Source organism: Aplosporella prunicola, assembly GCF_010093885.1.
Source record: "Aplosporella prunicola CBS 121167 unplaced genomic scaffold K452scaffold_24, whole genome shotgun sequence".
Taxonomy (NCBI): Eukaryota; Fungi; Ascomycota; class Dothideomycetes; order Botryosphaeriales; family Aplosporellaceae; genus Aplosporella; species Aplosporella prunicola.
In genome coordinates this window covers 335,422-353,773 of record NW_022983552.1, presented here as the reverse complement: position 1 = coordinate 353,773, position 18,352 = coordinate 335,422, and the positions used below count along the sequence as shown (strand labels likewise).

The 18,352-nt window shown below is 55.7% G+C and overlaps 9 protein-coding genes across 9 annotated transcripts; 3 read left to right on the top strand and 6 right to left on the bottom strand.

The window, feature by feature from the left end:
• Window positions 1–188: 188 nt before the first annotated feature.
• K452DRAFT_328861 (uncharacterized protein) lies at window positions 189–1,918 on the bottom strand (the record flags this gene model as incomplete). Its single annotated transcript, XM_033545012.1, has 3 exons — window positions 189–1,032; window positions 1,091–1,545; window positions 1,604–1,918. The coding sequence occupies 3 exons, from the start codon at window positions 1,916–1,918 to the stop codon at window positions 189–191; spliced, it is 1,614 nt and encodes a 537-aa protein (XP_033394031.1).
• Window positions 1,919–2,127: 209 nt separating this feature from the next.
• Window positions 2,128–3,366, top strand: K452DRAFT_277410 (uncharacterized protein). The gene is made up of 2 exons (XM_033539322.1): window positions 2,128–2,602; window positions 2,706–3,366. The coding sequence occupies exons 1-2, from the start codon at window positions 2,143–2,145 to the stop codon at window positions 2,924–2,926; spliced, it is 681 nt and encodes a 226-aa protein (XP_033394030.1). The 5' UTR covers window positions 2,128–2,142; the 3' UTR covers window positions 2,927–3,366.
• Window positions 3,367–4,207: 841 nt separating this feature from the next.
• K452DRAFT_311673 (uncharacterized protein) lies at window positions 4,208–4,666 on the top strand (the record flags this gene model as incomplete). The annotated part of the gene is made up of 1 exon (XM_033543448.1): window positions 4,208–4,666. The coding sequence occupies one exon, from the start codon at window positions 4,208–4,210 to the stop codon at window positions 4,664–4,666; it is 459 nt and encodes a 152-aa protein (XP_033394029.1).
• Window positions 4,667–4,708: 42 nt separating this feature from the next.
• Window positions 4,709–5,267, bottom strand: K452DRAFT_91759 (uncharacterized protein). Its single transcript, XM_033547311.1, has one exon. The coding sequence runs from the start codon at window positions 5,087–5,089 to the stop codon at window positions 4,751–4,753; it is 339 nt and encodes a 112-aa protein (XP_033394028.1). The 5' UTR covers window positions 5,090–5,267; the 3' UTR covers window positions 4,709–4,750.
• Window positions 5,268–6,354: 1,087 nt separating this feature from the next.
• On the bottom strand, window positions 6,355–8,553 carry K452DRAFT_328859 (uncharacterized protein; the record flags this gene model as incomplete). Its single annotated transcript, XM_033545011.1, has 2 exons — window positions 6,355–8,200; window positions 8,264–8,553. The coding sequence occupies 2 exons, from the start codon at window positions 8,551–8,553 to the stop codon at window positions 6,355–6,357; spliced, it is 2,136 nt and encodes a 711-aa protein (XP_033394027.1).
• Window positions 8,554–9,978: 1,425 nt separating this feature from the next.
• K452DRAFT_290900 (uncharacterized protein) lies at window positions 9,979–10,514 on the bottom strand. Its single transcript, XM_033541079.1, has one exon. The coding sequence runs from the start codon at window positions 10,327–10,329 to the stop codon at window positions 10,144–10,146; it is 186 nt and encodes a 61-aa protein (XP_033394026.1). The 5' UTR covers window positions 10,330–10,514; the 3' UTR covers window positions 9,979–10,143.
• K452DRAFT_91795 (uncharacterized protein) lies at window positions 10,382–11,335 on the bottom strand. The gene is made up of 2 exons (XM_033547312.1): window positions 10,820–11,335; window positions 10,382–10,718 (listed from the first exon to the last, which is right to left on the bottom strand). Exons 1-2 carry the CDS (start codon window positions 11,140–11,142, stop codon window positions 10,439–10,441), a joined length of 603 nt encoding a protein of 200 aa, XP_033394025.1. The 5' UTR covers window positions 11,143–11,335; the 3' UTR covers window positions 10,382–10,438.
• Window positions 11,336–12,110: 775 nt separating this feature from the next.
• On the bottom strand, window positions 12,111–13,476 carry K452DRAFT_234621 (uncharacterized protein; the record flags this gene model as incomplete). Its single annotated transcript, XM_033537374.1, has 2 exons — window positions 12,111–12,781; window positions 13,068–13,476. 2 exons carry the CDS (start codon window positions 13,474–13,476, stop codon window positions 12,111–12,113), a joined length of 1,080 nt encoding a protein of 359 aa, XP_033394024.1.
• A 3,736-nt stretch (window positions 13,477–17,212) lies between these two features.
• Window positions 17,213–18,230, top strand: K452DRAFT_361382 (uncharacterized protein). The gene is made up of 3 exons (XM_033546419.1): window positions 17,213–17,325; window positions 17,388–17,706; window positions 17,752–18,230. The coding sequence occupies exons 1-3, from the start codon at window positions 17,229–17,231 to the stop codon at window positions 18,188–18,190; spliced, it is 855 nt and encodes a 284-aa protein (XP_033394023.1). The 5' UTR covers window positions 17,213–17,228; the 3' UTR covers window positions 18,191–18,230.
• Window positions 18,231–18,352: the final 122 nt, after the last annotated feature.

The following is an 18,352-nucleotide window of genomic DNA, read 5'->3' as shown; positions in this document are numbered from 1 at the left end:
AGACCATGTAGCGAAACGAGACGAGACAGACGGCCGTCATGACAAGATATTTTTACTTTTTCCCGGCTACACAGATCTACTCTCAGCGCGTGTAGCCCCCCATAGTCTTGAGCGCGTTCTACATGATGATCATCAACGCCAAGCATCCCAAGTCCGACAAGCCTCTCTAAACCCTCACTGCCTCCGTCTTAGTTCTTGTCCAGACGAACCGCGGCATTGCTCTCGATGAAGTTGAGGTCGACCTTGTGGCCCAGCAGGTCACGAATATTGCTCACGCCATACTTGATCATCGTGGGGCGCTCGAGGGACAGACCAAAGCCATAGACGCGCAGGTCGGCCGGCAGGCCCATGGGCAGCAGCATCTCCGGGCGGAACATGCCCGAGTTGCCAATCTCGACCCACTTGGCCAGACCGGTGTGGTAGCCGAAGATCTCCATCGACGGCTCCGTGTAGGGGTTGTACGCGGGCTTGAAGCGCAGGTTCGTGATGCCAATGTGGGCGAAGAAGGTCTCGAGGAACTTCTGCAGGCCGCCCAGCGTGAGGCCAAAGTCGGCAATGACGCCCTCGATCTGGTGGAACTCGGCCAAGTGCGTCGCGTCGACCGTCTCGTTACGGAAGACGCGGTCGATACTGAAGTAGCGCGCGGGCCGCGGGTCTTCCGCCAGGCGGTGCAGCACCCATGTCGACACGGCCGTCGTGTGCGTGCGCAGCACCAACCGCAGGCACTCCTCCTTCGACCATGGGTACCGGTACCCGATCGACCCAAAGGCTCCGTCTTGGTGCACATCGATGATGTTTTGGAAGTACTTCTCGTAGTCGCGCGGCTTGATCTGCTTCTCTGCCTCGGGGTTCGAGTACAGCCGGCGCGCGCCCTCTTCCATCTCCTTCATGGCTTGCTCGGCAATGGGGTCGTCACGCGGCGGGTCCGCCGCTGCCGGGTCCGAGATGAAGAAGGTGTCTTGCATGTCGCGGGCGGGGTGCTGTTGCGGGACGAAGAGGGCGTCGAAGTTCCAGAAGCCCGAGTCGACGAAGCTGCTCTCACTGTCAGTTTTACACTGCGCTTTATTTCCAACTGCTGCTGCCCACGTACCGCGCAGTCGGCATCTCGACGAAGCCCTGGTTGAAGAAGATGTTGCGGAACTCGGCGCGGACCTTGTTCAGCGGGTGTAGCGCGCCGGCGTTCTGGGGCGCGCCCAGCGCGTTGAAGTTGTACGGCTTGAAGTTGGCCGACTCCCACGAGCCGTCGGCCAGCATGTCGGCCGTCAGGTCCGTCACCTCGACGGGCATGACCTTGGCGTACTTGTCGCCCTTTTGCACCGTGTAGGAGAAGACCTTGGTCGTGGTGACGAGCTTGCGCTTCTTCAGATCGGCCAGCGCCTTGGGGGCCTCGACGCGCTTGGTCTCGCCAATCTTCTGCAGCTCAGCGCGGGTGGTGTCCTGCACCTCGTCGGCCAGCGGGATGAGCGAGTCGCCGTCCTTCTTGATCCACTTGTTCCGGAAAGCATTGCCCTGGCCGACCTTGACGTCGGCGTTCTTGACCAGGCCCTGCCACAACTCAGCACTAATTCCACCACGGCGCACACGCCCAATCGCTTCAACCTACCGGGAGCTCCTTGATCGCAACCTTGCCCGCCTGCTTGACCGCCTCCCACACCTTGAACTCGTGGCTGCCCTCGTCGCTTATGGCCTGGCCTTCCTTGGTCAGGACGACCAGCTCCGAGTCGGCCGTCTCATACGTGACCATAGACCGCGAGGCCAATCTGTCGAGGGCGGCCTTGATCTCGACCTGGGAGACGTCGGCGAGGTCTTCCGACGAGCGGAGCGTGGGCTTCTGGTCCAGCAGGTCGAGGATTTGCTGCGTGACATCGCGGTCGCCGTCGCGATGCGGGACGGGAACGGGGCCGCGTTGGCCGACCATTTTGACTATTTATGCTCGGACGTTGGGGGTATCTAAACACGGGAGGAGGGAGGGAATCGAGGCGTGGGAGGAAGGCGGGACTGTGAGTCGTAACTTCCAAATCCATCCCACCAAACCACGGTTTCTGCCACCGGCCACCGCCTTTTGGGGGGGAGCTCCTGCCGTGTAGGTAGAGTGACATCTCCCTCCTTCCCCGCAAAGAAACCTACCTACCTACGCGCAACATGGCCACCCCTGAAGTAGAAACGCCGTCTTCGACCAGCCCGCCTACCCGCCCCGTCCGCGTCGGCCCCATCCACAAACGCGAGCCCCACTCGCGCCTCTCGCTCTCGCTGGACACGCGCCTCATGCTCAGCGGCGGCGTCGCCTTCACCAGCGGCCTTCTGATGGGCGTCGCCCACGGCTCGCAGACGGCCGGCCTGCGCTACCGCGCCGAAAACGCCCACCGCCTGCCCACCGACGCCACCGGCTGGTACATGTACCACAAGAGCAAGAACTACCACATGATGCTGGGCGGCCTGCGCGAGGGCCTGCGCATGGGCGCGCGCCTCGGCGTGTGGGCCACGGGCTTCTTCGTGTGCGAGGAGGCTGTCGACCGCCTGCGCGGCGTCGCGAACCGCAGGGGCGACTTTGGCAGCACCGTCGTCGCGGGCCTGGGCACTGCCGGCGCATGGAGTCTGTGGAGTGAGTAGTTGGCTTTTCGTTTCTGTCAATTGGATGCTTAGCACCCTTGGCCTGCCCACTCGTGCGTCGTTGGAGCCTACTGACGCTGTCTTTCCTCCCCCAGATCGATTCCCTACCATTACTGTTGCCCGCACCGCCAAGATGGGCCTCGCCGTTGGTCTTGGCTTCGGTCTCCTGCAAGACGTGCTGAGCTTGCTGCAAGGCTACAAGCCGAGCTATATCCAATGGGCGCAGAACGTGCCTACGCGCCTCGAGGAGCGGCGACAGCGTAAGATACGCGAGGCGTTAAGGCGGCGCGAGCTGGAAGCCGAGAAAGACACGTGAGGAATAGCATGCGCCATTGGCACAGGATGTAGGGCGCAAGACATTCCGCGCGGTGAGCGCGTGACATAAGGGCTGAGATAGTAGAGCTTGGGACCAAGTGCGGTGCTCTGGAGAGCTAGGCGCAATAATTGAATGGGTCATGGGGCGTTGGGCGTTCAGGTTCATGTCGTCTTGGCGCAGACGCAGCCGAATACCCATTGGATTGATAGATCAGAAGGCATGGCAAAAGACGGAAGCAAACAGCCATATCAGCCGCAAGCGCGGAACAGAGAGTGCAGACACCGCGCAACGTAGTCCCTCCGGCAGGAAAGAGTAGAGCACCACCAGCGCCGAGCGTGGTGACATTACTAAGCTGTAGAGACGGCACTGTATATATATATAGCACAAGTAGACCTGCTACAGCCCCGTTCGCCACTCACCACCACTAATCCATTCTTCTCAACACATCAAGCATGCCATGTCGTGACATCTTGAAGACACCCCCGCCACCGTCAAGTGAGGTTCTCCGTCTAATGAGGTGGTGAACACTGTGCGGAGGAGAAGAAGAAAGTGAGTCAAGATATACAGTATGCGTGTGCTCTGAAACCTTTCCACTGATATCTAGGAAGTGGGCTTGTAGCTAGATAAGGAGTACTCTGTAGGGACTGCTTGTTCTACTCACTATGTCCCTGGACGGTGAATGTCACTTCACAGTGAGGACGTTGCTCCATTTTCCCTTTCACTCATACGGCTACAGTCAGCGCAGGATCCGCTACACCTGTAGGAGAAGCAAGAAGTAGACAATAGCGGCGCCATGAGACCAGAGAACAACGAAGGGAGCAAGAACACGATTCGGTATATTTATAGCGCGAAGTGTATCAACCATGCCAACAATAGACCCCACCCCATCCACGGAGCCATATAACACCCTCCACCTATAGTCCAACACTAACAATACAACTCACCTCTTCCGCATCATAGCAGCCTCTCCAGCGTCATCGTCCGAGCAATACCATTACGTTCCCACCGCCAGCTGCATGCTTAAACGAGGCTTGAAACAGCAGCAGCAGTAGCCAGCGAGCGGCTTACCAAGCCAAAGAAGGGAGGAAGTGAGGTGGTGGTAGAGTGAAGACGTAAGAGGGAGCACAAGAAGAAGAAAATACTAAAAGAAAAGAAGTGAAGAAAACTAAAGCAACCAAAAACGCCAAAAAGCCAGCCGCACCCATCACGCGCACGCGCATGCACACGCACACTTACGCAGTGGCGGCGGCAACGATGGCAACGATGGCAACGATGGCAACGATGGCCACCCTCCACGCCGAAAACAAAAACAAAAACAAAAATAAACAAACCTCACCTCTCAAAAACGCACCCCAGCCACAAAAACGAAAAAGCAAGCACAAGAGCAGAACCACCCAACAAATCACGAACCGCCTACCACCCAGCCGCGGTGCCGTGCGTAAGTACCTACCTAGCATAACCACCCCCGCCGCATCCAGCACTTCCCCCGCCCCGCACCCTGTACGCCGCACCCGTGCCACACACGCGCGCGCGCGCGCGCACATAACATCCTGGCTGCGCTGTGCTGTGCCGCGCCGCGCCGCGAGCCGATCGATCCGCGGCACAGCGGCACAGTCGGCTGCGAGCGTCGCGAGCGTAGCAAGCACCGCGAGCAACATGAGCAACGTGGGCAACGTGAGCATTGCAAGCAACGCGGGGAACAAGCAGCGCGCAGTGAGTAGCTTAGCAGGCCAGACGTGAGTGCCGAAGCAAGGGTGCGGGCCGCGATAGCGAAGACGGATAGAACTGGGAAAGGAAAGGGTAGGAAAGAAAAGGAGAAAAAAGCTAGGGAATACAATAAAATGCCAATAAAACGAAAAGACAATAAAATAAATAAATTAAAATAAAATAAAAACATCTAAAACAAACGCCAATGAAAGGGCGGTAAGACAAGGCAGATGCCCATAAGCGGCGCTGGTGCCGGAGCTGGCTATTTACGGGACGCGGACTGCGCATCCGTTTGCTGGGGTAAGTGAGCAAGTAAGTGGGTGAGTGGGTGGGTACCCAAGTGATGATGTGATCGCGGAAAGCGGAGCGGACGTGTCTGGTGTAGAGAGGCGAGGACAGGGAGGGGGAGATGAGGGGAGGGCGAGGATGGAAAAGCGAGGAGACGAGAGCGCGCATGCAAGAGAGAGGGAGAGAGATGGGAAAATCTTGACGGTTGAATCTTCGCTGTGTCTATCTTCTAGCTTCGACGTGACTTGACTTGACTAGATTTGGGATAGGTAGGTAGATTACTTTTAGTTTTCTTGTTTGGTTTGGTCTGGTTTGCTTAGCATGAACTTGCGTGCCGAGCAAAGAGTAAAAGAAAAGGAAAAGGGAAAATAATAATAATAGGTAGGTAGAACAGTAAACGCGCCCCATCCCAAGCTCAAGTCCAAGTCGCATCAAGAGGCCTCCGGAATTAATACACACACAATAACAGGAACAACAACAGGAACAACAGCAGCAGCAACAATAGACAAACAATAAGATATACTATGATGAGCGGCCCCGAGCAAAGCAAACGCATGCATGCAAAAGCAAGCAAGCAGCAACAACCCCCCACACGCGTGCGCGAGCGCAAGCATGATACAGAAACCGCGTTCCCTCCTCGCACTCATACACTCTCTCGCAGTAGTAGCAGTAGTAGTAGTAGTAGTAGTAGTAGTAGTAGTAGAGTCTCTCTCTTGCTCTCGCACACGCACGCACGCACGCACGCACGCACGCACGCTCATTCTCTCTCCCACCCTTCTTCCTCTCTTTCCAAATTATCCCGGCTAAGCAAAGATAAAAGCGTGTGCGAACCGCACCGTCCAATCCTGTACCTAGCCAAACCCCATTGCCTTCCCTTGCAATCATCCAACACGGGGAAGAAAAGAAAAACGCTGCTGTGCCATGCTGCAACAGGGCCAACCAACACTAAAAAGCCAAAGCGGCGGGGGGCGCTCTGATAGGTCCCCCCGTTCGTTTTCACCTCCTTTCCGACGCCCACACCCATAAATGTAGTTGTAGTAGCCGTAGATGCTGAAGTATCCATCCCCCGGTGTCCCCCAAAAAAGCAATTATCGGGGCACCAAAGGGTGTGTATGTGTGTGTGCAATGCAGGGATAATAAACCGATTTTTGGTCGTGCTTGGTCAAGGCGAGGGAGAGAGTTTAAAACCAAATGAGGACGCCATCCAACTCCGTCCCGATGGGTAGGTAAGCGTGTAGAGGAAATCGGAAACTAGCAGCAGGAGGGGCAGCTCGCAAGTTTAATAAAAAGAAAAAAGAAAACGGAAACTCGGAGACGCGCTCAATCGGATCGATCGTGGCCGGACAAGCGGAGGGGGTCTATAAACTGTTTGCGCAAAGGAAATTCGGAAAAGGGAGAAGATGCACTCGACCGGGAATGGCTGCTCCTCGTCATTATTCGCCGCGTTCCGACTTGATCGGGTGGAACAGGATGCCCCGTAGGCACATCCGGCCCGAGCCGTTCTCCTCTTCCATGCGGCCACCCTCGCCGTTCTCGCTGGCGCCGAGCCAGCGTCTCCAGAGCGCTCCCGAGAAGCCCGAGTTGTAGTAGAAGGATGAGCCGAGCAGGTTGTGCTCGCCCCAGCCAAACGGCGACTCGATTTCCTTCTTGGGGTAGTTGAAGATGCGGTTCATGTAGTCCAGGTCCCAGTTGCGGTCAAAGAAGACGGGGTGCGGGGCGTACACGGCTTTGAGACCGTGGTGGTAGGCGACAGTCGGGGGCCACATCTCCGGGAACATGGTGTGACGGAGACGGTAAGTCTCCTCGTGCATGAGGTTAAGAAGACGCTTCGAAAGACGAGCAACCGTAATGATGGCAACACGGCGGGGCGGCGGCGGGAGCGAAAGATCGTAACCAGTGATATCGTGACGGAACACCCAGTTGGTCTTCTCGGGGTCGAAGAACGGGTTGAAGGTGATCAGATCAGCATCTTCGCCAACACCCCACTCGTAGTTGTCCTGTTCATAGCTTGTCGGAGGAGTGGTGCCGGGAGGAGAGGGGATCCTGTCGCGAGCTTCGTAGACGGGCGGACCCCAGACAGGAGGCGTGTCAGACTCCTCGATTTCTTGCTCGACCATGCGAGTGTAGTTTTCCCAAGAGCCGTGCAGATCAGGCATGTAGAACTTGGAGCTGCGCTCCCAAGCGCCCTTGCGAGGCTGCTTCTTAGCCCACCTACCAAGGCGGTCGTGAAACTCGTAGTAGTGGCCAGTGTAACGCAGATCCATCTCCCAGTTCCAGAAGAAGTCGTACTCGGGGTGCTGCTGAGCGAACCACTGAAGAGCAAAGTGGGCGCCGCGGTAGACGCTGTGAACGGGCTGGCCAGAGTCGTTCTCGAGGTTGTCAACGAAAGGCTCTGGGTAGTACGTGCGCATCTGTTGCTCTGACCACAGGGTAGCGATTCCCCAGAACTCCTTCGGCACCTGCTCCTCGAGCGTCCTCTGGTAGATTGCGTCGGAAGCCCAGATGGGGATGCTGTCGTCCTTGATGTGCACAAGGAGGTGTACGTCATACTCGCCGCCAGACTTCAGCGACAGCTCGTTGATCATGGCGCGCAAAGCGAGGAGCTGCCACTCAGAGTAGTGGTAGCCGGACCAGGTGCGCAGGACGTAGGCCGAGCGCTTCACCATCTTCTTGCCCGGGTTTCCCGCTTTGCCTTCCAGCGTAAGGCCGTTCTTTTCGTAGCGGATCCTGTTCTTGTCGTAGCAAGCCTGTTGCGCACGGCCCCAGTCAACCTGTCTCCAGTCCACCCTCTGCTTGGTGACGAGTTCCCAGACCCTCTCCGCTCCAACGCTTTCCGAGTTTTCAGCCAGGCCGACTCCGCCCTCATCGGGGTTGAAGCCGTAGCCATAGGGGCTCAGCCTGCCGAAGCGCTCGTAGCAAATGTCATTTGGAATTTCCAGCTGCTCGTAGGAACCGAAGAAAGGCGCAGTCATGTTTGCGGGAATGCCGGGGTAAGCGTAGATATCTGGGGTTGGCGTTTTGAGGCCCTCATCAAGATAGCAGTCCTCGACCGGCTGGAATTCCTTCAGGTATTCGGGAGACTTGAAGTCAGGGTATGGGTTGATCGGGAAGGGCCTGGCAGAGGGCGACGGCTCAGGGGCCTGACCCATCTTCGCCTTCTGGGTCGTAGAGGGGAAGTAGGCCAAACCCTCCTCCTGATCGGGATGAACAAACACCTGCTCGGGCTGGTACTCTTTAAGCGAGACGAGCGTGCGAATGCCATTGTAGTAGCCGTTGAGCCTGCGCGGGAAACCTTGTTAACATCAAGCAATTTCGCGGTGAAGCGGAGGAATGAGGGCTTACCGTGGGAAGTGTTCCCAAGGGAAGAGCTCCCGGGGCGGGAGGGGCTGATGGATGAAGTTTTGGTGCCTTCGGTAGCCGCCTGTCGCCAGCAGGCCGATGCAGAAGATGGCGGTTATCGCAAAGAGCAGGACTCTCGACGGCGACATCCTGGGCAGGCCAAAGCGGTCGCCGCCCGGGCTGGGGGATCGCCAGCGATACTTTTTGAGCGGAGTGCTAGCATTGTGCTCGTAGCCGGGCAGCTGTTCGTAGTTGAAGCCCGTCTTGAGCGGGAGCAGCTTCAAGGGGTTCATGTTCTCGAAGCGCGAAGAGAGAGGCGATTTCATGGCTCCAGGTTGAGCATGAGTGTCGCCTTCCCTCTCTCGCACGGAATTCTTGCGGAACCGAATCTTGAAGGCTTGAAACTGGGTGCTGGGGTTAGGGTATTATGGGAGTGGACCAGGCGCGCGGAAGATTAGGTTCCGCGGGCGGAGGATCGTGAGGTGTGTCGGGAGAGGGGAGGGGAAGTGGCCCGCGTGAAACGCAACAGGGTGGCGTGGGCGCAGAGTCGTCGTAATGAAGCTTGTTGGCAAGAGAAGGTCGGGGCGGAAGAGCGTACGAGGGCAGAGGGATGATGGTGGTGTGGGTGGTTGGAGCTGAATCGTCGGGGGTGCAGGCGGGCTAGGGCAAGGCTAGGGCCGCTTGCAGCGCAGCATCAGGAGCAAAGGTGCGCGGCGAATGGCTGGGGGTGCCGGTGAGCGAGTAATGCTTTGCATTGGACACCTGGATTTTTGGAGCGCGCGCGCGAAAGGGGGGCCGATCGACGCGGGCCTGACGGACGGGCAGAGGTATAGGTATACAATGATGACAATGGCAAAGACAATTAGAAAAAGAAAAACAAAAAAAAAGTAAATACACCGCCACGACAACAACAATAGGGATACACGCACGCACGGGTGAGGAGCCGCAAAAGCTGCTTCAGTTTCTGTGTCTTTCCCACGGTTCCCCTCTTGTCGCGGCTGCATGCGACGGGCGAACGCGCAACCCTCCTCGCACCTCATCTCGATTTTAGCAATGGCGGCTCGCTTGGCGCAAACACCCCTGTCGCCTCTCACTCCAAACTCTGCCCAAAATAGCACTCGTCCTCTCTCTGGCACCATCCGCCCGTATCATCGCGCCCGAGCCTTGGCCAGGCCCAGCCAGCTACTGCACCAGACACAGGCATGCCCGCGCATCGAGCTGACAAGACTCTTGGAAAGGTGAGAAGAGAGCCGCAAAGCCACAGAGAGAGCCACAGTCTCACAGGGCGTGCCGAGTAGTCCTCGCCAGCGCACCTGGTTAGTTTTAGCCCTGCCCGCCTCGAATCCTAGCCGCGCCACAGTCACAGCGCCCGTTGCGGACCCGCGACGCCGTTCCAACAATCCTGACGTCGTCCGGCCTTGGAAGAGCAGTTGGCAGGGCGAGTGAAATGACGATCTTCTTGTTTCGTCAACCCGCCTCCGCGCTCCGTGCAACGCTTGTGCCGGTCGGCCCTGAAACGCTGACGACACCGGTCGCAGATAGAAGTGCTTCACGAGCGTTCCAAACACACGCTGTCGGGCGTCGAGACCTCTTGATCACAACTTGCTTTCATATTACTCGTACATACGGAGTACCTGTTGGAGGAAGCGACTTGACTAAATCCCAAGGGCCGCCAAAAGCATCAAACAAATAACAACGGCAATTAACGGTAGGAGACTTTTTTTTTTTTTTTTCTCGCTCATGATCTGCCTCCACCCCCATCACAGCTCAAGGGCGCGTGCAGCCAGCACACGCACTCTTATCGACCGATCAGCAAATCTCGCATCCACCCGCTCCATTTCCTTTCGTCCATGCGCGCGCACGCAATCTGAATCATCACATCATCACATCTCCTCGCTGAGCGGATCGATCCGCGACGAGTCGACAATCTCGTCGTCGAGGCCGGGCGACTTCTCGACTTTGTACATGGCGCTGCGGTGGCCCTCGAAGGGCTCGATTTTCGCACTGGCAAAGACGTCCTCGCGGCCCACGACGCCCTGCGAGTTGGCGTGGGCCTCGTGGTGAGGCATATGAGGGTGAGGTGGGTGGGGGTGAGGGTGACCATGATGTCCTATCGAGCAACCGTCAGCAACGGTTCTACATAGGTACAGTGCGAAAGGAGCTTCTCCCGATGCTATGTCATCTGTATAATAACATAGCACTGTGCATGCTTTGCTTGCGTGTTTGTCTCGGCCCTCGACCCAAGACCAGTGCAACCAACCCCAAGGCATCAGCACGCCTGTGGCGCAGAGTACGTTTACCTTTGCCAATGGGGTCGAGGTGAGTCGACTCGATGCTGTGGTCCGAGCCGATGGAACCGCGGCCCGAAGTATCGAGCGGAGTATTGGCCTTGATGCCGGACTGGAGAGGCTGAATCTTAGTGCCGGCGAGCTCTTCCTCACCACCAGTGAGTGGGTGACTGCTACAACCGCGTCAACATATTGCTCCACACGACAACGTCTAACGACAACAACAACATTGCCGAATCTGCCAAAAACAATGACTGACTAGGCTACTTACGAAGACATGACAGTGGTAGGTGTACAGGCTGTATAGGTAGCTAAGTGTAATCGTCGAGTTTCTTCGCTCAATAGGTCGTACGTATTGCCTTGACCAGAATTCAGGATTAGACAATGAGCATCGCAACTCAACGCCCGAGGCGGTCTTCGCGCCTCCTTAACAACTGCCTCGTCCCGCGATGGGAGCAGCATGACGTAGCAAGCTTCCCCGCATCCAAGCAACCGCGCACCCCATCCATCCACCATCCACGGAGCAGCGCTCGCGCGTCGCGACGTCAAACCGCCAAACGCAGAATCTCGACCCGAGCATCGCGGAGTCCTCATTCGACTGCCTGCTGCTGCGGCAGCGGCACCCTAACGCCACGCCATCAACGGCGAGTCCTTGCTCGTCGTGTGTTCCCTACTCGAGCACCACGCAGAGGACGACTACTCTACTCGTACCCCGTCGAGCACACCACCTACCTGCTCGTACACCACCTCTACGCCGTATCTACTCTACGAGCACGCATAACCTAGCGACCTCCCACAGCCCCTACCCTATGTACCCTACCCCACCCCACCCCATCCAACAACAGCGCAGCGCAGCGCAGCGCAGCCACGCGCCCGCCCTCTCACTCCCTGTCCCCGTCCCTGTCCCTGGCCCTGGCCCCAGATCAGCAAAATGGCGTAGGCAACCCATGCGGGGCCCCGCACTCCGCACTCAGCTACTCCTACTCTAGAGTAGTCTTCCACGCGGCCCGCAGCCCACGACCCACGTACCTATCAGCATCGCCGGCGGGAGTCTGGCGTGAGCTGCAGGCGTCTGATGGTGCGAGCGACAGGCGGCTGGTGGTGCGAGCTGCAGGGCAACTCTTGCCCGCCTTGTTGCGGGGCTGCGCGCAGGTGGCCGCTGAGGTCATGCGCGCCCTGCTGTGGCATGGTTGCGAGGACAGGCTTGCGTGATGCCGGTTGTGGTGGGTGTCTGGATGGGCCTGGTGCGCGGTTGGTTGCTCGTGTTTAGTGCTGGGGATGGGTGAGGGTTGCTGGGGGTACGGGTGTGTTGGTGGTGGTGGTGGTGGTGGTGTTTGGGGTTGTTTTGAGTGGGGTTTAATGGAGAGGGTTGTGGTGCTGTCTTTGCAGCTGTCACGAACAGATTGACATGGAACGACAATATCTCGTCGGAATGATTGGAAGTATAATACAGTTTAGAGAAACCCATGCCACACTATAGTCTTCTATACCTTTCTTTCTAAGACTCTCGTCTCCCGTCTTCGTGAATCCATCACCAGCTCTTCGTGCCCATCAATCACACCCTACTCCCCAGCCCGACACCTCACACACGCACACTCAAACCCCCACGACTTCTCCAACAGCTCCATCCGTCCCTGCACAGCCATCGCGCGCTCCTCGCCACTCAAATACGTAATACACAGCTCGTCACCGACCTTGACATCCCTCGCACAGCGAAACAACCACTTGCGGCCCTCCCGCCTCTTCTCGACATTCGGATCACAGCTATGATTAAAATAGCTCGCCGAAGGCCAAGTGCCATAGCCAAAGAACTCGGCCCCACCATCATCGAGCGAGCGGATACCAAAACTATTACGACTATCCCTCGACGCCAGGGCCGCGCACACGTCGGCGGTGAAGCTGACAGCCAGAACAGGCGGCAGCACGGCGCGCAGCTGCAGGAACGTCGACGTGTGCTCGTCGAGCTCGGCCGCCGAGCGGTACGGCGTGGGGTTTGGCCAGAGCGCGAGGGTTGCGGGCCAGGCTTCCGGGCGCTGGTAGTGCGCGAGCAGCCCCGAGAGCAGGAAGGCGAGCGTGTCGGGCGCGGCGATGTGTGCGCGGGCGTTGCGCAGCGCTTTTAGTTGCGCTTTGCTCACGCTGTGTGGACTGCTTCGTGCGGTGCTGATTGTGGCGGCGGTGGTGCTCGCGTCTGCCCATGCGGTTGCGATGTCCGTCGGGTCGGGGGCTATGGTGTCTGTGGTGGTTGGTGAGTTGGGGTTGGTGGTGGGTGGAGGGTGGGTAGGGGTGGAGTGCTGTTTAGAGATGGGAAAGGGGAGGGTTGCTATCAATTGAAGACGTAAATGCGGAGATATGCGTCTGGTTTGAAGCAAGGTACTCTTGAAGAACAACACAAAAGCAAAGAAAAGGCTCAACACCGTTTTAAACAGTGAATAAGAGAGGGTATCATAAAAAGACGTAGGAATGAAAAAGACCATAACACCCCAAAACAGAAAATGGTCAAGAAAACGCATCACACTTACAAGCATCAACCATCTCCGGCTCCTGCGGACACCCCTTACAAAGCTTCTGGACCTCCGTCCAAGCCACCACGCCCACCTCGCCCTGCTCCCGCCTCCACTCCTCCCGACACTCCGGCGAGCAAAACACAAACCCGACGACGTTGTCGCGGGTCTTGAGCATGTTGCCCCCGTCGTACGCAAAGCACTGCCCGCAGACCTCCTTGCGGTACTGCCGGAAGATGACGTGCGCGCTGGGCGCCTCGGAGCACCACAGCGGCGTCCCCGCCGCAATGTCCTGCGTGGCGAAGACGCCGCGGCCCGCGAACGCCGTGTCGCGCACAGCGTAGAGAGATGAAGTTGGCGCGCCGAAGGGCGCTGCTGCTCCTCCTGCTGCTTCTGCTGCTTCCTTTGGTGCGGGTGGGGCTTCCATGGTTTTTTGGCTTGGAGTGGATGGAGGGAGAGATGGGGGAGGGGATGAGGTGGTGTGGATGTCGTTTTTGACAAGGAGCGTGGTGGTAGCCATCTTGGTTTGACTTGTGAGGAGACGGGCTACTGGTTTGGGAAACAGTGGTGGTTGCGTTTGGTCCCTGGATTGGCAGATGCCTCGAAGGCAGGCAAGGCAAGAGCGCTGCGTTGGATGCGTGCTTCTTTTCTCGCTTATAGGTTCATATGTCTTTGGAAACGGCACAATGGCTGAGATAGCGTATATTGTTCATGATCGGCCGGGGTAGTGCAAGTGAAAGACAAGGAAAGTCCCGTGGGGGTTACACGGGGGATCCGGGTAGGTGGAGGGAAATAGGCACACCGCGAGACAGGGTTGTAGGAGCAGGGGAAGAAAAAAGAGAAGAAATAGAGAGGAGCAGAGGAGAGAGAGTCTAGACAAAATCGCGCGCTATGCCGCTTTGGGGCGTGGCAATAGGAACAGGCGCTGCCATAGCCCGAGACGGGCAAATCGGAGATAAAGAAAAGAATTCTTCATGACGTTGAGACTGCGCTAGAGCGCGCCGCCGCCGCTGCTGCCCTCTCTCACCGCTCTGTCCGTCTCGTTTGCCTGCATGATATGGAGTTTTGTCGCTCTCTGTGTCTTTACGAGAGGCACGGCTCTTTTTTTCTTTTTTTTTTTTTTTTTCCTGGCAAGCGAAGCCAGCCGGAGGTCCCGTCGCCGTCATGCCTTGCTCACCTTACTCCGCCACTCAGATCCGCCATCCGAGCACGCCGCGACGCGCTCTCGGCCATTGGACCGGCAGATCTGATGGAGATAGAGATAACGTCCCATGCTCTTGAAAAAAGGTGCCGAATCTTGGTCGCAGCGAAGTCGACCGCGTCGCTGAGTTGGTGCCTTCTGGTGTCGTGAAGGACACACCCATCGTGCCACAGGAAAACGGCTTCATCGGCTGTGCGCATGGCGTCGCAAGCTTGCGATGTCTGCACTCGCGCTGGAGTGAGGTTGAGATCGACTTCCCCGCACATCGTCCCATCGCAGAGGAAACGTCCGTCGATCAGGCGCTTAGACGCGCTGCAGACACAACGAATGGCTTACGTTCCAGCAGACACCCTGCAGCTCTTCGCATCTCTTTTCTTTGCTTTGTTTGATGCTCGGGTTTGTTATTCCTTTTTTTCCATGATACTCATTTCCGACGAATACTCACTGAGCGCGATGTTGTTGCCGACCAACGTTTCCTCATCTCTGTCGATTGCATCGGGATTTGAGTCTAAGCTCCAGATTTTATCATTCCTCTTCTTCTGGCTCTTTCTATAGGTGATACTGCTCTTCTGTATTGTGTGTATCGCTGCCCCAGGCTCTGCATCAGCCTTGATGTGCTGCACGTACCCGGAATCCTGTGTGGAAGACTCCACGTCTGCAGCGAGCTCATCCCCAAGGATTGTAGAGCAAACTCCCTGGCTACTACGCGTCACCTTATATTACTGTCGAGACATCCAGTATCACCTCATCATGCTCTCATGTCTTGTCATCTGCGAAGCCACTGTTCCTAGTCTGTCAAAGTTGTAGCAGCACCTTGATGTATAATTTCACGGAACTTCGTGTTCATTTCGGAAGAGGCCAGTAAGTGTCCGAACGTAGAGGAACCCGAGGTGGTGCTTTGTGTTTCTTTTTCACGCTTATCCTTTCCCCGATTCAAATGGACTTTGCACACCTTCTTCGGTCCAAGATGGCGTTGCAGAAGCGACGTCCTGATACCTGGTTTTAGGTCGGACTCTGAGCTAGCTTTTCATGGTCGTGGGATAGGCTTACGCACTCTGGGTTCTAGAAGACTGTGAAAGTAGGTAACATCTTGAATGACCTATTTTCCCATGATTACGGACACTTGCGAGTTGCGTGACTGGCTTAAAATAGTCACACATGAGCACATCACGACGTTATATTTACTGACTCATAAAAGTACAATAGACCAATTCTAGCAGTCATATGCCGTTTCATCATTCTCGTTCTGAGCCAAAGCATGACGTGTTCAGGCGGTAGCCGGACAATAGTAGACTTCGCTTGCTGCCTATTGAGATCCGACCATGTCAAACGGCCCTTCACCGCTACTTTGCTATTGTCCCGCGCCCAGGCAGCAGCCGATACTGCCAAGCGGTGAGCTCTACCGCCATTGTCCGCCTGACTCCTTCTCATTCAAGAAGCTGACGCAGCAACCGTGAAAGCGCAAACGCAGCTTCCCCATGCAACGCCAGCGATGAGTCACCAGCACGCACCCCCCCTCAGCACCACTATATAAATCCCACCCCTCCCCCCACCACCGCCTCTTCTTTTCTCTCCAGCTCTCTTTGCCTTTTGGCTTAGATCAAGTGTAGTATCTGTTCTTTACAGTCTAGTCGCTGTAACGTCTCTACGGAGGCATTTCTCGATTGACTTGTTTTTGAACCCTAGAGTGGCGGCCGCTGCGCTTGCGCATGTCGTCGCTCACTGTGTCGCCTGTATTGCACTGTCTCGGGCTGACGCGACCGGCTCTCTCTTTTTTCTTGAGGGCTTGAGGGCTTTGTCTTTCTCATTGGGCTATTCGCTTCATGCGGGTGCTTGAGGAAGAAGGGAACGAGAGTGAGGTCTCAGTGGAGCCCCGCGGTCCCACCACTGCCACTGTCAACAGTCTGACGAGCCCTTCGGCGGCCAATATCACGCACTTCATCGATGGCGAACTCGGCTGTTTCGACATCATTGCGTCTCGACTTGACTGACGCCGGTTAAGCCTCACTGCAGCACTCTGGGCGCCACTGACTTGTATTGCTCTGCTTGTTACATCAAACACTACACTGGTGGTAATGGTAAGCCGATAACGGACAACACTGGAGAATGCGAGTGTCTGATGGCTCTGTATGGTTGTAGTAAACCTCAGCACTGGGCCGTACTGTCGATCCTCTATATTGACACTGAATTTTCCAGTGCTCCCGAATCCTTGGATACGGAATTCATCGAATTGAAGGATTTGACCAAGAGTGAGCTTCCTTAAACCGTTTTCCGGTACATCTTTCGCGTCATTGAAGTTTCCCCATGAATTTCGTACAAGGTCCTCTTGCATTGCCTTAATGCCTCTTTTCTCCACTATTATTGTTGGTCTGACCTAATACTTCATTTGAGGGGCCAGTTGTGTCTGTACTGTACCGTTTTATTTCGGTGACCACTTTTATGACGGGTGATGTGAGTATTTTCTCCAGAGCAGTTGTGCTCAGAATGGATATGACACCGACGCCGCTGGTATCCCGAAAGCATAAGTCTAGGGCCGACGGTGCGCAAAGAGGCGGCCGCGAAGAGGTATAGAGGTGCTATGCGAGGACGCGTCGCGAAGGCAACTTTCTACTACCCAATTAGGCCCGGGGGGGGGGTAGGGGAGGACTGACGTTAGTATTGGCCTCTCGTGTGGAATCTGCAATACACGGCACGCTTTCCAGAAAGGAAGGTCGTACCAAAGAAGGCTTGGAGAGTATTGCTTTTTGTTTTCTTCCCTGCAGGTGCAGAGCTTGGCGAAAATACTACCACCAGTGAGAAGTCAGACTGACAACGATTGTGCGGCTGCATACGAGACCAGCTCAGCTGTGTATAAATTAGTGTTAGCGTTATGCATGTCGGCCAGAGTTACAAAATGAGATGTCGCCGCATGGTTGGGGTAACTTCCAGTTGTTACAGAATTCCTCACAGCAATCGCTACGCATGTGCAATTAGATGCCATGAACTCAGTCTCATTCTACGTGCGCCGAATTTTCGAGTGGCTGACCTTTCGACGTCGGTTGATAAATATATCTTTAGTTGCCGATGCCCTTCTGAGTATGTCAATGTATCAGTTGTTGCCTAAGGCTCTTTAGCTGACTGTTTGGTATATTATTAAGTACTGCCGCTTGTGGCATGTGTATCATCCAGCAACGCGTCCAAGGACTTTTACATATTGTCTTTATCTTACCGCAATCTTACCAAAATCCCGAGCCACGGATCAAATTTGACGTTACCAATCTTTAGCGCTGCGAAAGAAGTGCCTCTGGAAGTGAGAGCCGGCTACTTCTCTCTGTGTGTCTCAAGGCAAGACACTCTCGATTGGACTTGCGGGAGAGCGCCGGCATTAAGGGCTGTAGCCGATGGAGAAAATGATCCCTTAGACCTGATAGGAATTGCGGAGCACTTCAGCGATGGAGTTATATTTCCAGGCCTCCTGTGAGTACTGTGTAAGAGTCGATCTTCTAGTTGCTGATTCTCTAGTATTACTTGCATCATATTCAGCCTGTTTGCTTTTGCGATCTGGCAGGAAAAAACCGATGTACAAGACATCGAGGAAGATATCCAAAGAGATAGCGCAGGAACACAAAGCGAGGAACAAGGAACCCAAGAAGCCCAAGTAGCCCAAGGGCCTCAAGGTAACAAGCAGAGTAGAAGGATGTATCCTCCACTCTACATCATGCAGAGTTCCTTGGGAGCTATATTTGGGGCAATGAGTTTTGCACTCATGTCTGCACTATGGCAGCATATGGCTGCCAGTGTTTATGGGACTATTGCGGGATCTATGACCTATCAAGTTGTGCAAGGTAAGGTTGGTCCAGCAGCGGCGGCATTTTTATGGTCAGGCTTTCTGCTCCTGGCTTTCGTGACTGTTGGTCTGATTGTTGTCATTTTAGACATAATCAGTGGGGTGTCCGTTTGAACTCGTCATTTTGTACAAATGCAAGATACTATTACCGATGGACTTTTCTAGGTATCCGGTGTCATCAACTATATCTTAATAATGTATACAATCAGGGCTAACTGAGCATCATGTATGACTTAATCATTTTGATTATACATTTTAACACATGTTACTAATTAT

Coding starts and splice junctions, on each gene's coding strand:
- K452DRAFT_277410 (XM_033539322.1), top strand. CDS start 2,143: ATGGCCACCCCTGAAGTAGAAACGCCGTCTTCGACCAGCCCGCCTACC. Junction 2,603..2,705: donor CGGCGCATGGAGTCTGTGGA/GTGAGTAGTTGG, acceptor TTCCTCCCCCAG/ATCGATTCCCTACCATTACT.
- K452DRAFT_91759 (XM_033547311.1), bottom strand. CDS start 5,089: ATGCGCGCTCTCGTCTCCTCGCTTTTCCATCCTCGCCCTCCCCTCATC.
- K452DRAFT_290900 (XM_033541079.1), bottom strand. CDS start 10,329: ATGCCTCACCACGAGGCCCACGCCAACTCGCAGGGCGTCGTGGGCCGC.
- K452DRAFT_91795 (XM_033547312.1), bottom strand. CDS start 11,142: ATGAGGACTCCGCGATGCTCGGGTCGAGATTCTGCGTTTGGCGGTTTG. Junction 10,719..10,819: donor CCTACCACTGTCATGTCTTC/GTAAGTAGCCTA, acceptor CGGTTGTAGCAG/TCACCCACTCACTGGTGGTG.
- K452DRAFT_361382 (XM_033546419.1), top strand. CDS start 17,229: ATGAACTCAGTCTCATTCTACGTGCGCCGAATTTTCGAGTGGCTGACC. Junction 17,326..17,387: donor AGTTGCCGATGCCCTTCTGA/GTATGTCAATGT, acceptor TATATTATTAAG/TACTGCCGCTTGTGGCATGT. Junction 17,707..17,751: donor GTTATATTTCCAGGCCTCCT/GTGAGTACTGTG, acceptor CTGATTCTCTAG/TATTACTTGCATCATATTCA.